This window comes from Centropristis striata, chromosome 18 (assembly GCF_030273125.1).
Source record: "Centropristis striata isolate RG_2023a ecotype Rhode Island chromosome 18, C.striata_1.0, whole genome shotgun sequence".
Classification (NCBI taxonomy): domain Eukaryota; kingdom Metazoa; phylum Chordata; class Actinopteri; order Perciformes; family Serranidae; genus Centropristis; species Centropristis striata.
In genome coordinates, this window is record NC_081534.1 from 34,505,467 (window position 1) to 34,520,466 (window position 15,000).

At 38.4% G+C, this 15,000-nt stretch overlaps 2 protein-coding genes across 2 annotated transcripts in view; both read left to right on the plus strand.

The window, feature by feature from the left end:
* Positions 1-6,901: 6,901 nt before the first annotated feature.
* Positions 6,902-8,644, plus strand: LOC131991699 (E3 ubiquitin-protein ligase TRIM35-like). The gene has a single exon (XM_059357201.1). It carries the CDS (start codon positions 6,902-6,904, stop codon positions 8,294-8,296), a length of 1,395 nt encoding a protein of 464 aa, XP_059213184.1. The 3' UTR covers positions 8,297-8,644.
* A 2,543-nt stretch (positions 8,645-11,187) lies between these two features.
* adgrg6 (adhesion G protein-coupled receptor G6) overlaps positions 11,188-15,000 on the plus strand; it is a 108,354-nt gene continuing 104,541 nt past the window's right edge. The window contains exon 1 of the mRNA XM_059355875.1: positions 11,188-11,197. Within this exon, the coding sequence (XP_059211858.1) occupies positions 11,188-11,197 (10 nt within the window). The remainder of the gene's footprint in view (positions 11,198-15,000) is intronic.

Below are 15,000 nucleotides of genomic sequence, written 5' to 3' on the forward strand. Positions count from 1 at the left end.
TGCAGTGTTTTTGTGGTTTTGAGCATTCCAGTCTTTGTTCGATTTTTTGTTTGTTGCGTTTGTTCCGTTGTTTACCTGTTTGTTTGATTGATCAGCTGATTTACTGGATCAGTTGTTCATTCATTCAGTCCCTCGTTTATTCTGTTTGTTCATTTGTTCGATCAAAAGACTTTTTATTTGCGGTCTTTTGATCATTTGATTCGATCAAACTTTGTTTGTTTGTTTGTTTGATCCATCGTCCATGTGTTTGTTTGTTTGTTTGTTTGTTTATTCATTGGTGTGATCAATCACTTCATCATCTGTTTGTACTTTGGTTTGTTGGTTTAAGCTGTTTTTTTTTTTCAATAGTTGCTTGATTGTTCTCATGTTTGTTCCACTGATCGATTGTTTATTTACTCAGTCCCTTGTTTATTCTGTTGTTTACCTGTTTGTTTGATTTGTCAGCTGGTTTACTGGAACAGTTGTTTACTCATTCAGTTCCTCGTTTATTCTGTTGTTTGTTCATTTGTTCGATCAAAAGACTTTTTATCAGCAGTCTTTTGATCGTTTGATTCGATCAAACTTTGTTTGTTTGTTTCATTCAAACGTTTGTTGGGTCGATCAGTTGATCATTAGATCAGCAGAGGAAATTGATTGTTTATTTTCAGTCTTTAATTGACTGTTTGTTTGTTTGTGTGACTCATCGTTGATGTGTTTGAGGGTTTATCTGTTGGTTTGATTGATGTTTTGATCATTCGATTCTACTTTTGTTTGTTGGTTTGAGCTGTCTTCCTTTTGTTTGATTGTTTGTTTGTTTGTTTGATCGATCAGCCGGTTTACTGGATCGGCTGTTTGTTTGTTCCATCAATCAATTGTTTGTTGGATTGATCAGTTGTGTGTAAACATTTGCTTGTGCTTGCTGAGCTGTGATGCCTGGATGGGAACTGACATTTCAGCTCATTGATACAAAACTTTTCCTTGTTTGAAGTGAAATGTGTGTTTTCTCTAAAAGATCGCAAAAATAACCTTAACTTTAAACTTTAAAAACAGGCATTATCATCAGAGTTTCAACTTTCCGACGGTCCTTGAACACATCATCTGTTGCGAAAGTTTCCTTTATGGAAAGTGACCAAAAAATCCACAAAAATCCAACATTTATTGTAGAAATAAACTGTAAAAACAGGCATTATCGTCAGATTTTGAACTTTCCAACGGTCATTGAACGCATCACAGGTTACAAACTTCGTTGTTTTTTTTTAACTAAAAAAAGGTTTTAAAAAAACGACCAAAACTTGTTTGGAAAATGTTGATATTTGTGTCAGAATCTCTTTATTCTACATGTGTCATTTAAAATGAAGAGGACAGGAGAAGCTGTTTACACAGAGCAGAGAGGAGAGGACAGGAGAGGCTGTTTACACAGAGCAGAGGGGAGAGGACAGGAGAGGCTGTTTACACAGAGCAGAGAGGAGAGGACAGGAGAGGCTGTTTACACAGAGCTGAGGGGAGAGGACAGGAGAGGATGTTTACACAGAGCAGAGGGGAGAGGACAGGAGAGGCTGTTTACACAGAGCAGAGAGGAGAGGACAGGAGAGGCTGTTTACACAGAGCTGAGAGGAGAGGACAGGAGAGGCTGTTTACACAGAGCAGAGAGGAGAGGACAGGAGAGGCTGTTTACACAGAGCTGAGAGGAGAGGACAGGAGAGGCTGTTTACACAGAGCAGAGAGGAGAGGACAGGAGAGGCTGGAAACATGTTCAATACTGTAAATATGCGGAGAAAACGTTTTTTTGGTAATTTTGTGTCTTTTTTGTTAAATATTTGTCTCTTTTTTTGCGTCATTTTATGTCTTTTTTTGTAATTTTGTGTCTTTTTTGGAGATTTTACATATTTTTGGGGGTAAATTCTACCACATGTTGTTCAACATGTGGATAAAACTAGTTTTTGGTCATTTTGTGTTGGCTGTGGATGTTTTCCATGTTCGAGCCAACAAGTCATTAAAATTAAAAATTAAAACTCAAACATGAACTGAGAGTAAGAGAGAGAGAGAGAGAGAGAGAGAGAGGGTGTGTGTGTGTGTGTGTGTGTGTGTGTGTGTGTGTGTGTTTAATGAGTTTTCCATACCCGACCAGCAGCCTCAGGCCAAACCGAGCGGTTCACACACACTCGTAAAGTTCCCAGCAGCACAAAACCACAGAACACACACACACACACACACACACAGACTGGGGTTAGTGGTGAACACTCTTCTGGTGACGCGAACACAGCCCATATATGTGTGTGTGTGTGTGTGTGTGTGTGTGTGTGTGTGTGTGTGTTTACAGTTTCCTGGTCTTGTACCGCTCAAACCTTTAGTTTACCTACTGGTCAGCAACACACACACACACACACACACACACACATACCTCTAAGTGTTCATTTTTCCTTATTTTTTCTTGATTTTATGATTTTTTCTTGGAGTCACGCTGACTTATATGAAAAATTGTTTGGAAAAACATGAGCGGGAATGCAGTAATTTTGAATAAAACACTAAACAATGTAAACAGGTTTGACGTCCTCTTCTTCTGTGGTATATTGAGTGTGTAACTGGAGGATTTGGCGCCACCTGCTGCTAATGTTCACAGAACACAAACAAGCATAACTTATACCGATTTATATTTTAAAAATTCTGATTAAAATTGGTGATGAAAAGTTTGTCTGGAAGTTCCTTCAAAATAAAATAAACATGCTGCGTCTGTCTGACTTTCACAATAAAGGTGTGAAGATGCTATATTTAATCCGGAGCGGTAAAACAATAAGAATGTTGAGAAAAAATAAAACATCAGCACCAGAACTAACCACAAGAAAATGTAATATGTAAAAATAAAATAAAAACGTAAAAAAAATGAGGTCAAAATTCAAGAGATTTCTTATTACATGTTTTTTTTTACATTAAATTAAAAATACAGTTAAAAAATGATTATTATAAATAGATAATTTTACATGCAGCAATATGTTTATTTCTTATTTATGTTTATATGGAATTCACTGTAATTTAACATTCAAGACCATTAAGCAACTGAATAATAATGTAAAAAAAAAAAATCTTCATAATTATTTATCATAATATAAATGTAGATTTTAACATCCGCGTAATTAATACATTTTCATGGCATTTCCACTTACTGTAGGAAAAAAAAAGAAAATCCTGTAAAAAATGCTGTAAATTTCTGAAAAATGACAACATTAATAAGCAAATGTATAAAATCAAATAATAGTGAATTTGTTTGGTATAAATCCTGATTTAAAGTGAGAAACGGACACATTTTAATGACCATTTTACAGTTAATATTTGCAATTAAATTTGCTTTTTTATGCTCTTTGCATCTTTTGTAGAAAAAAAAACAAGAAAACCCTGTAATATAAAATGGTACATTTTTATTTTATTTATCTTTTTACAGTGTAGCCAACCCTCAAAGCTAAATAACAAAAATGTTGCTTCACACACGATTAAAATGACAGACGACTGCTGCAGTTATTACAAATGGTGCAGTGTATGAATCGTTCTTAACTCTCTTGTAAAAACTTGTTTAGGACGTGATAAAAGTGTTTTTCTCTTCCTGCTCACAGAGGAAATTATATATAATAAATAAACAATAAAGTGGGTGTTGTCATTAGTCACTGATTAGTCCTCATTTATTATCCTGTCGTTGACACAGAACTGTTAAATAATAATAAACAGGATCAGCTGAATCTTATTAATCTTGATTGTGCTGATTGCATTCAGACCACAAAGAATTTTCCAAGTGTGGTTTTTAAACCTCAGCGAGATGCAGAAAACAAATCACTGCACTCATGAGAAATGTGCTTCCAATTCAAATAAAACCACAGGACATAAAAGACACGAACCAGTTTTTATTGTAGTTGCACAGAAGTAGTTCTTTTGTATGTTATTTTATTTATTTGCGCAACAAAACGAGGATCAGACATACAAGAACAGACAAAAATAGTTAAAAAATAAAAGAAAATAAGTTGTCCAAGTGAAATAAAATAAATAAATAAAAATTGAGGCTTTTAGAAAAAATCTCACCTAAACAAGAAAAGTTACAAAAATATATTTCTTAAAATTAATAGAAAATAAAAAGACACAAACAAAAAAACACTCTAAAAAATAAAAATAAAAAAAACAATATAGTAAAAAGTCAGGCAGCAAAAGTTGCCAAACACCATCATATTAAAGTAAAAAATGTGTTCAACATGCTTATTCCTAGATTTAATAATCTTAATTTAATAAATCTTGTCAAGGTAAATTATCTGTCCATGCAGCAAGATCATTTCCCTCAGATTTGCTGTTTTATCTGGTTTTTAGACGAACCTTTTTTGCAGTGTAGGGAACATGCCACAACTCGGGGCGTCCCAAGATGTAGCCATATTTCAAATTTGTGAATTAGTAAAGGCCAGGTTTCTGTGTTTCTAAACAAGCCTTCTACAGAGCCATTTAGCAACAACAAGTGGTTAACTTAGCACAATGAATGGTTTAAAGGTGGTAGAATTGCTTTTACTAATGTCGGGTCAATTTTGATAACTGCACTAAGTTAATGGGTGAGCTGGCCAAACACAAAGCACTCAATACTCTGTTCAGCAAGTTTTATTAGCACATTGGTGTTCCATACACCGCACAATCCCGAATGGCTCTTTTATAGAACAACAAAGTCCCGTACACCGCTCGACTTATATCTGTTGTATTTCCCAACATTGATTCTTCAGCAAGACTCAATGTGGTCCTATCTTCCTGCCCTATACATGACATCAGGACAGAGCCCCCTGGTCTACATGTTCCCCTCTCTCATGGTGTTATCATAGTTAAGTTCACAGAGTGAGTTCCCACAATGCCTTGCGTCTTGAATATCAAGTAGGTCGCCGCCTACGTCATGTCCCACCATGCAGGAAACACCAAATTTCCTTCACACTAAATTCACAAATACATTCATGTACACCACAATGTACTTCTGTGAGTACAGATGGATGTTTACTCCAAAATAAATTGGAATTAATTTTTTTTTGGTGTAGACCAAAAAAATGTAATATTGCACAATTATGAACAATTGCCAACTGTAATGTGCCTCACACGGGGCACCACAAATGTAGGGGACGTGCCTCATCTCGGGGTGTCAAAAGATGTAGCAATATTTAAGTGTTGTTAGTGAGTGAAGGCCTGATTCCTGTGTAAACAAGACTGACATTTAATTCGAAATGGTAGGCTATGACTAAATAAACATCAAAAGAGTAGCACCTAAAATTATATATCAGATCAAAAAGGTCTTTCTTTGTGACTAAAAGTGTGTTTCCACTACAGTCCAATACCCGGAGTGAGGCGGGTCTCACTCGCCGAAACGCCCCCAATTTGAAGCGAATCAGTGTTGCCAACTTAGCGACTTTGTTGCTTTATTTAGTGATTTTTCAAGAAAGCGACTGGAGACCAATCCAGCTATTTTTTCTGGTGTTATTGGAGACTTTTGGAGACTCGTTCTTACTCTTCTTAACAAGCCGCGGGGGCCGGAGGCTCATTAAGAAGAGTAAGAACGAGTCGAAGTGGCCCAGTCCTCCTGCAGCAGTCTCTCCCAGCTGCAGCTGGAGGCAGAGGGGATGTTAACCCCTTAGCGTCCAGTCTGCAAATTGCTAACAGGCTAACAGTTAGCTCTGTAGCAGTACAGTGTGTATGTGCTAACAGGCTAACAGGTAGCTCTGTAGCAGTACAGTGTGTATGTGCTAACAGGCTAACAGTTAGCTCTGTAGCAGTACAGTGTGTATGTGCTAACAGGCTAACAGTTAGCTCTGTAGCAGTACAGTGTGTATGTGCTGCTGCTGCAGGAGGTGTTCACTTAGTGATCTCTGTTTGTTTACAACAAGTACCGGACACTCTGTGCACAGTTAGTGATGCTGGTTAATTCACGATCACTATGTTCATGATCAGCGGAGACGCTGTGCATAATTAGCCATGCTGCTTTGTTTATGATCAGCTGCTGACGTTGTGCACAGTTAGCGACGGCGGCCACAGTTGCGTCTCCCGTGTTTAATCCGTCGTGTATGTGATCACGGTAGAAACTGTCGCTAAAAGATTACCCGACGATCAAAAACCAAACGTCACCTCCAGAGTTTCTAAATCCCTCCGGAGGCCTTTTTGTATGGATATATGCAGAGTGAGCGGACATTTGAGAGGGCGTGGCCTGAGACTTTCTCTGTGGTCACTCTTCCCCCTAAAGGACACACAACTATTTTCACACCTGATGTAATTGCAAATCCACCGCTGGAGCTGGAACAGTGGTGTGTAGAGTTGTCTTACTTTGTTTGGGGAACAAAAGGACCGTCCATACCTCTGACCCTTACACTCTAGTTGGTGGTTGTAAAGTTTCATGAGGCTGTGATTCTCCTAGAGGTCACTGCAGCTCATTTTATACACTGAGCTCAAGTTTCACTCACTAACATCATCACACATGAAGAACATTCACATGCAATATGATACAATAACCTATTTACTGCAAGTTGCAGCATGTCAGTAAAGAGACTCGTGGGGAAACACAGAAGTTATTTTCATTGAGATATCTGCAGGTCTCAACCTGAAACTGTTGTGGTAAAGCTTCCGCCCTCAGCTGACTCACCTTAGGCAAACCAGGAAACAGGTTTTTATTCTTCCTCACTGAGACAAAGAGACACACACACTCTCTGAGAGACGGACGATAAGATTCAGCTTCAGACTAAAACCTCCACTTTGACTGAAAGAGGACGACTTCAGGAGATTACTGGGAATACTGGAACAGCTCCACTTCACCCAGCTGCTGAATCCACAAACTGAACGACAGTTTTACAGGAAAGTAAAGTAACTTTGAGAGAACAGGGAGTGGCTGAGCTGTTTGTCTGCTGTGTTTTCAGCTTCACTCAGAGAATAAATGGCTTCCAGATTAGAGTACGATCTCTGCTGTTCTGTCTGCCACGACATCTTTAAAGATCCTGTCGTCCTGTCATGCAGCCACAGCTTCTGTAAAGACTGTCTGCAGAGCTGGTGGACAGAGAAACAAACCAGAGAGTGTCCAGTTTGTAAGAGAACATCTAAGGGTCGTCCACGTTGTAACCTGGTGTTAAAGAACCTGTGTGGGAGTTTCTTACAGGAGAGAGATCAGAGAGCTTCAGAGCCTCTCTGCAGTCTGCACTCTGAGAAACTCAAACTCTTCTGTCTGGACCATCAGCAGCCAGTGTGTCTCGTCTGCAGAGACTCACAAAAACACACCAACCACAGATTCAGACCCATCGATGAAGCTGCACAACAACACAAGAAGGAACTTCAGGAAACTCTGGAGCCTTTAAAGAAGAAGTTAAAGGTTTTTAAAGAAGTTAAAGTGAAGTTTGATGACACAGCAGAACACATTCAGGTCCAAGCCCGACGCACAGAGACGCAGATTAAGGAGCAGTTTAAGAAGCTTCACCAGTTTCTAGAAGAGGAAGAGGAGGCCAGGATGGCTGCACTGAGGGAGGAAGAGGAGCAGAAGAGTCAGATGATGAAGGAGAAGATGGAGGCTCTGAGCAGAGAGATAGCAGCTCTTTCAGACATAGTCAGAGCCACAGAGGACCAGCTGAGAGCTGAACACGTCTCATTCCTGCACAACTACAAGGCTGCAGTGGAAAGAGTCCAGCAGCGCCCCCTGCTGGAGGATCCACAGCTGCCCTCAGGAGCTCTGATAGACCAGGCCAAACACCTGGGCAACCTGGCCTTCAACATCTGGAACAAGATGAAGGACATGGTCTCCTACAGTCCTATTGTTCTGGACCCAAACACTGCTGGTCCAGAACTCATCCTGTCTGAAGATCTGACCAGTCTGAGAGTAGGAAAGATCCAGCAGCTTCCTGATAATCCAGAGAGGTTTGATGATCCCTCTGTTCTGGGCTCTGAGGGCTTTAACTCAGGGACTCACAGCTGGGAGGTCGAGGTTGGAGACAATACATGGTGGTATCTGGGTGTGTTAGCAGAGTCTGCCCTGAGGGAAGAAGACAAATTGTCTGGATTATGGAGTATAGAGTTCCGTCTACATGAATGCTTATCATGGTCACCATCAGATAGAAACACTCCTCTCGTAGTGCAGGAGAAGCCTCAGAGGATCAGAGTGAATCTGGACTGGAACAGAGGAAAGCTGTCGTTCTCTGATGCTGACACTAACACACACATACACACCTTCACACACACTTTCACTGAGAGGATGTTTCCACATTTTTACACTGGGGATTGGAACTATCGCCCACTGCAGGTTTTACCAGTGAAGGTCTCTGTGGCTGCAGGACAACAGAAATAGACAACATGTGACTATGTTGTCCCCGTGATGTTTTCTTCTCCGTCAGTGTGAGGAAATGATGTCATGATGATGTCATGATGATGTAACATCAGATCAAAGAGCTGTCAATCACTCTGTGACTGGCAGGCGTCTCTGTAGTTTCCTGTTTGATTATTGATCAAATCTTTAAAGTTAATTATCTGTAAAACTTAATTCACACTGATTGTTTTTTTTCTTTTATTGGTGTTTAAGAATGTTTGAGAGGTTTTCTGTGACATCATCTGTTTATTGTAACTCAAAAATCGCAAAATCAAGAAAAGAAGTTATTATCCAGAAAATGTACTTCTTTTTTGCGAGGCTAATCCCCTCCTCCCCTCTTCCTCACCTCCTCCCCATCAGATGCCACCCTCATTTATCTCCTGGTGAAAGACAGGAGGAGAGGGAGGAGTAGAAACACCTGTGAGGGTGAGTCAGCGTTCACCTGCAGGGAACAAATATGTCTCCTCATATTAATTTGTGATTTTGGAGTTTTTCTCCAGCTGAGCTCATCACATCACTGGCTGCTCAGAATCAGGCTGCACTATATAAAACAGCTATTTATAAGAAATGTACTACAGGGTTTGAAGTGTTTCAAGTGCAAATGCCAGAAATTGTGAATATATTCCAAATATTTACCATAGAATAGAAGTGGTAATCTGTAAATTAATAAATTAAGACATTATAGGCAACTTTCTTTTTTTCTGACAGTAACACTTTAAATTTAATGTAAAAAAAAAACAACAACGTTAAATTAATTAAAATATTACCAAAAATTACCATTTATCATAGGAAGAGACTGTAGAAACAGGGATTATTATTGTGGCTTTTTATTTTGTAATTTTCTTTGTTTTTGGTAATTTTGAAGGGATTTCTTGTAACTTTATGGTTTCTTTTGTTATTTTGTGGGGGGAGGGGGGGGGGGGGTTGTTGGTAATTTTGTGGGTTTTTTTTAAATATTGTGCGGTTTTTTCTGTAATTTTGTGTCTTTTTGGTAATTTTGTGTTTGTTTTTTTGTGGTTTTGTGTCATTTTGTGTGTTTTTGGTAATTTTGTGTTTCTTTTGTATTTTTTTCCATTTTGTGGGTTTTTGGGTATTTTTGTGTTGTTTTTTGTAATTTTGTGTATTTTAGTATTTTTATCATAGGAAGAAACTGTAGAAACATTATTATTCTAGCTTTTTATTTTGTAATTTTGTTTGGTTTTGGGAATTTTGTTGGGAATTTTTGTAACTTAATCGTTTCTTTTGTTATTTCGTGGGGGTTTTTGTTGGTAATTTTGTGGGGGTTTTGTAATTTTATGGGTTTTTGGTAATTTTGTGTCTTTTTGGTAATTTTTTGTCTTTATGGTAATTTTGTGGTTTTTTTTATCATTTTATGTTTGTTTTTGTACAACATTGATGACACTTGCAAAAGTAAATAAATTCTAGTTTAATCCAATTTTTAAAAATTCAGCTTTTTTTCTGATTCCTGTCATTCTAAATGTGTTATTCTGCACAAAGACATGTTGGAGTTGTCTCCACTTCTAGCCATGATTGAGCTGATTCCATAAAGCTGCAGGACTTATAGATTGATATAGATTTTATGTATTGCAGTGAAACACAACGACACAGTAAGAGAAATGTAAAAAAAAGAGCAGAAAACGTCCTGAAACAGCTCGTCGGGGTTCAGAGGGTAAAAGTCGGTTTAATTTCCTCGGGATTCCTCCCGTTTGATGCCGTGCAGGACGCTGCAGAAACAGAACGTGGATAAATCACATTATGTGTTCAGCTGGCAGGACAGAAAGCTGCTGGCAGAAAACAACAAAGAGCTGAAGGAGAAGAGAGGAATGAACGAGGGAGGAGAGAGGAATGCAAGTGAAGGAATGTGATAGAAACGCTAGAAAGGACGGAGAGGTGAAAAGAGAGAAGGGCAGGTTGATGGAAACTGTCTAATCTGCAGGATTAGTGTCTGAAAAAGACTGAGGGGGTATTTTTAGTGCTATCAGCCCGAGTATCACTAAGCTCCTTCAGTCTCAGTGAAATGCCAGCAGCTCTCTATCACACATCATGTCAGGACTATTCCAAAAATCCTTCTTTACCTTTTTCTGCTCGACTCCTGTTTCCTGGCTCCTGTTTGCTGAATGTAATCTAAGTTTCTCCTGATGAGAGCGCATGAAAAATCCCTCTAAAACTAAAGTCAATGTTCCACAGGGGGGACGGAGCAGGTGGGAACGGTTTCTCAAGTTTCTGAAGAGTAAAAAGAGGTTTTCAGAAATACAAAACCACTTTAATTAAAATGATGGATCCCAAAATATCAGATTGGTGCTTTATGTGAAGCCAATCTGCAGATCAAAGGTCTGAACTTTGCAGGAAGGTTTCTGTCCTCTGCTTCTCTATTTGAACCTTAAAAAGACAGTTAACCCTCTGAACCCCAACAAGCTGTTTCAGGGTGTTTTTTTGCTAAAATCTATATAAATCTATAACAGTGGGCCAAATAACCAGAAGGATTGTGCATTTTATGATGAAAGTGTCAAATTTGGTTATGCTTGTAGCCAAAGACATATAGAAAAAAAATTAGATGTGGATGCACGACAAATTTTCAATATGGCGGCCATTTTTCAAAATGGCCGGCAGTAACGACTGTTTATAGATTAAAACACGGGGAACATGTGGAGGGATCAAGACTTTTCAATATGACAAAACTTAGATGTGGAGGCATGGCAGATTTTCAATATGGCGACCATTTTTTTTTCAAGTGATGACTGTTTTTAGATTAAAATTCACATTAAAAATGGATAATAGGTGATTGAAACATACATTTTGGTACAGTTATAGCCAAAGACATGGGGAACATGTAGAGAGAACAAGACTTTTCAATATGGTGGCCATTTTTCAAAATGGCCGCCAGTGAGAACTGTTTTTAGAAGAAATTCCACATTAACAATAGATAATATGTGATAGGAGCATCACATTTGGTACAGTTATAGCCAAAGACATGGCAAACATGTGAAGGGATCAAGACTTTTCAAGATGACAAAAATTAGATGTGAAGGCACGACAAATTTTCAATATGGCAGCCATTTTTCAAGATGGCCACCAGTGACAACTTTTTATAGATAGATAACATATAATAAATTTCACATTAACAATGGATAATATGTAATATGAGCATCAAATTTGGTACTGTTATGGCCAAATACACAAAAAGAATACAGATATGGACCCTCATAAATGATCAATATGGCAGCCATCTTGAAAATAGCCACCATAATGAAACTTCATCGTGCCTCCAATTTTGTTCTATATGTCTTTTGCTACAAGTGTACCAAATTTGACGCTTTCATCATAAAATGCACACTCCTTATATAATTTCTAGCTAACTGCCCCACTATGAGTCCTGCAGCTCAATAAGAACAACTCAAACAGTCTTTGTTAGAATGACAGAAATCAGAAAAAAAGTTGAATTTCTCTGAAAAATTGGATTAAAACATAATTCATATGCTATTGCAATTGTCCGGATGTTGTAAAGAAACAAACATAAAATGACCAGAAAAAAATACACAATTAACAAAAAAGAAATCCACAAAAATAAAGAAAGACACAAAAACCACAAAGGACACAAAATTACCCAAAAAAAAAAAAGCCACAACATAACCCCAAAATACACAAAATTACAAAAAAGACACAAAATTGAAGTATTGTCATGTTTCCAGCCTCTCCTGTCCTCTCCTCTCTGCTCTGTGTAAACAGATTTTCAGTGAATATTTGTCACATGACAGTTCGTCCTAACAGAAAAAAAGGTTTTAAAAAAAAAATCTGTCAGCAAGAGTTGCCAAACACTTACAGTCATTTTATAGTATTTTTAAAGAATTATTTAAAACTTTAAACTTACAGTTGTTTACTGTTATTCGACTGTAAGTTGTTCTTTTTTTACAGTGTAGTCTTGCTGTGAACGTGTCGGAAACGAATAAAGTGGATCATTAAAAATGTAATTAAAAGTAATTTGCTGTGGTATAGAAGCATTTGTGTTCATTCAGCCTGTAGAGACAAACTGCTGGAGTAAAACGACTCAAAGCAGAAACTTGATGTTAATTAACTGCTGCACCATGCCAGCTTTATCTATCAATCAGCTCCGAGGGGATCAGATGATGGAGTCTCTCCTCTGCTGCTTGTTTAAAGCTCGGTGAGACAAAGGGCCTGTTTGTGTTCAGTCGGCCTCTGACAGAGAAAGTGTAGCCACATGTCGAGGTTCCACCGCTCGGTTCTCCGTCTCATCAGCGTTCTCAGCAGCTGGCTCGTCCCAAACTGTCCTCACTCTCCGATCTGTCTCTCCCAGCTGGGCTGATGTAAAGAAGTGGAGCTGAGTGGATGTAAACACTGTGAATGGAGAACTACGTCCTTTCTCTGATTGTCAGACTCATTAAAGTTCACGGCAGAGATTTGTGACTTTTGCTCCAAAATGTCTTATAGAGCTGAGTGGAGAACACTCTCTCAAAACGAACAAAGTTAGAATAAAAAAAAAAAAATTGAATGTCCTCTGATTTTATGGAGTCGTACATTTGCGAGAAAAAGATTTTTTAAATTCTTTGAGATTGAGGTGGTGAATTTATGAGAACATGTGCATATTTCTCTGAGATTAGGGTGGAACATTTGCAAGAAAAAAAATTCACACATTTAGGAGAAAACAACTATATTAATATAATATATTCAACAAGATTATTAAGTCATATAGTTACGAGAAAAAAAACTCATAATTGTTTGGTTTAGTTGGTTCTGTTTGTTTCTGTTTCTGTTGGTTGCTAAGTTAGTTTGGCTGGTTCTGTTGGTTTAGTAGATTCAGTTGGTTCTGTTGGTTTAGTTGGTTCTGTTGGTTTAGTAGGTTCTGTTGGTTCTGTTGGTTCTGTTGGTTCAGTTGGTTTAACTGGTTCTGTTGGTTCTGTTGCTTTAGTTGGTTCAGTTGGTTTAGCTGGTTCTATTGGTTCAGTTGGTTTAGCTGGTTCTGTTGGTTCTGTTGGTTCAGTTGGTTCTGTTGGTTCTGTTGGTTCTGTTGGTTTAGTTGGTTCAGTTGGTTCAGTTGACTATGTTGGTTTAGTTGTTTCTGTTGGTTCTGTTGGTTCAGTTGGTTTAGCTGGTTCTATTGGTTCAGTTGGTTTAGCTGGTTCTGTTGGTTCTGTTGGTTCAGTTGGTTCTGTTGGTTCAGTTGGTTCTGTTGGTTTAGTTGGTTCAGTTGACTATGTTGGTTTAGTTGTTTCTGTTGGTTCTGTTGGTTCAGTTGGTTTAGCTGGTTCTATTGGTTCAGTTGGTTTAGCTGGTTCTGTTGGTTCTGTTGGTTCAGTTGGTTCTGTTGGTTTAGTTGGTTCAGTTGGTTCTGTTGGTTCTGTTGGTTTAGTAGGTTCTCTTGGTTTAGTTGGTTCTGTTGATTTAGTTGGTTCTGTTGGTTTAGTTGGTTTAGTTGGTTTAGTTGGTTCAGTTGACTCTGTTGGTTTAGTTTGTTCAGTTGGTTCTATGAGTTCTATTGGACTGTTGATTTAGATGGTTTAGTTGGTTCAGTTGGTTCTGTTGGTTCTGTTGGTTCTATTGGTTCTGTTAGTTTAGTTGGTTCAGTTGGTTCTGTTGGTTTTGTTGGTTGCATTTGTTCAACTGGTTCTGTTGGTTTGGATGTCTGTAGACAGGACACCTCGCAGCGGTCCAAAGCTCCGGTTCTAGTGGTGTAAACACCAGCATGCGGTGCTGCTAGCTCCCAGTCTTTGCAGACTCAGAGCAGCTTATTTACAAATAAGTTGTGAAAAAACTGTGAATTTAGTTTAAATTCGAAAATATTTTTTGTGAGCTGAACTTTGAGCAAGCTCTAATGAAACCCTGACCTAAAATTCATAGGTAAAAATATTCCTAAATCTTCTGTTTTCCTCATTTCCTCTCCTCTCTGCTCGATGACCCAGAACTCGTCTCTGCACGCACAAACAGAAGTTAATAAACAAATTATCCTGCATTAATTTTTCATCCCGTCAGCAGAATCCACTGATGATGATTTTGAGGCTCTGTCACAATTTATTCCGCAAATAAATTCAATTTCTTTTAATTTTACTTGGCTTTGATTCTTTGCTGCAATCCAATTAACACACACACACACACACACACACACACACACTCGCTGAGCTGTGCAGCCGTCCGCACAGGAAACACTAAAACATTAACAGCTCAAATTAATTCTTTAACGCTGGAAATGTCTTTTTATTGACGCCGTGACGAGCAGCCACCCTCGCACTGCTCAAACCATCCACCCATCTAAATGTTAATGTGTAATCCTGCAGTTATTAAGAGGAAACACAGCTTCTCTCTCTCCGTCTGTCTTCATTAGTCCAGCAGCGTCTTCTCGTCACGGAGACGAGAGGAAGCTGTAACGAGGAGAAATGAGGAACATTTCCAAGATAAAAGTTGTCAAATTATGAGAAAAGAACTTAAATATACTCTGTGATTAAAGTGGAACGTTAACAAGAGAAAGAAAAAACACTTTCTGAGCTTAAAGTCACGAATTCATGAGAAAAAGACGGTCTGTCTCTGGGATTAAAGTGGCAAATTTGATTCTGTTTGTTTCTGTTAGTTCAGTTGGTGCTGTTGGTTTTGTTGGTTCTGTTGGTTCTGTTGGTTCTGTTGTTTTCTGTTGGTTCAGTTGGTTCTGTTGGTTTCTGTTTGTTTATGTTGGTTCTGTT

Coding starts and splice junctions, on each gene's coding strand:
- LOC131991699 (XM_059357201.1), top strand. CDS start 6,902: ATGGCTTCCAGATTAGAGTACGATCTCTGCTGTTCTGTCTGCCACGAC.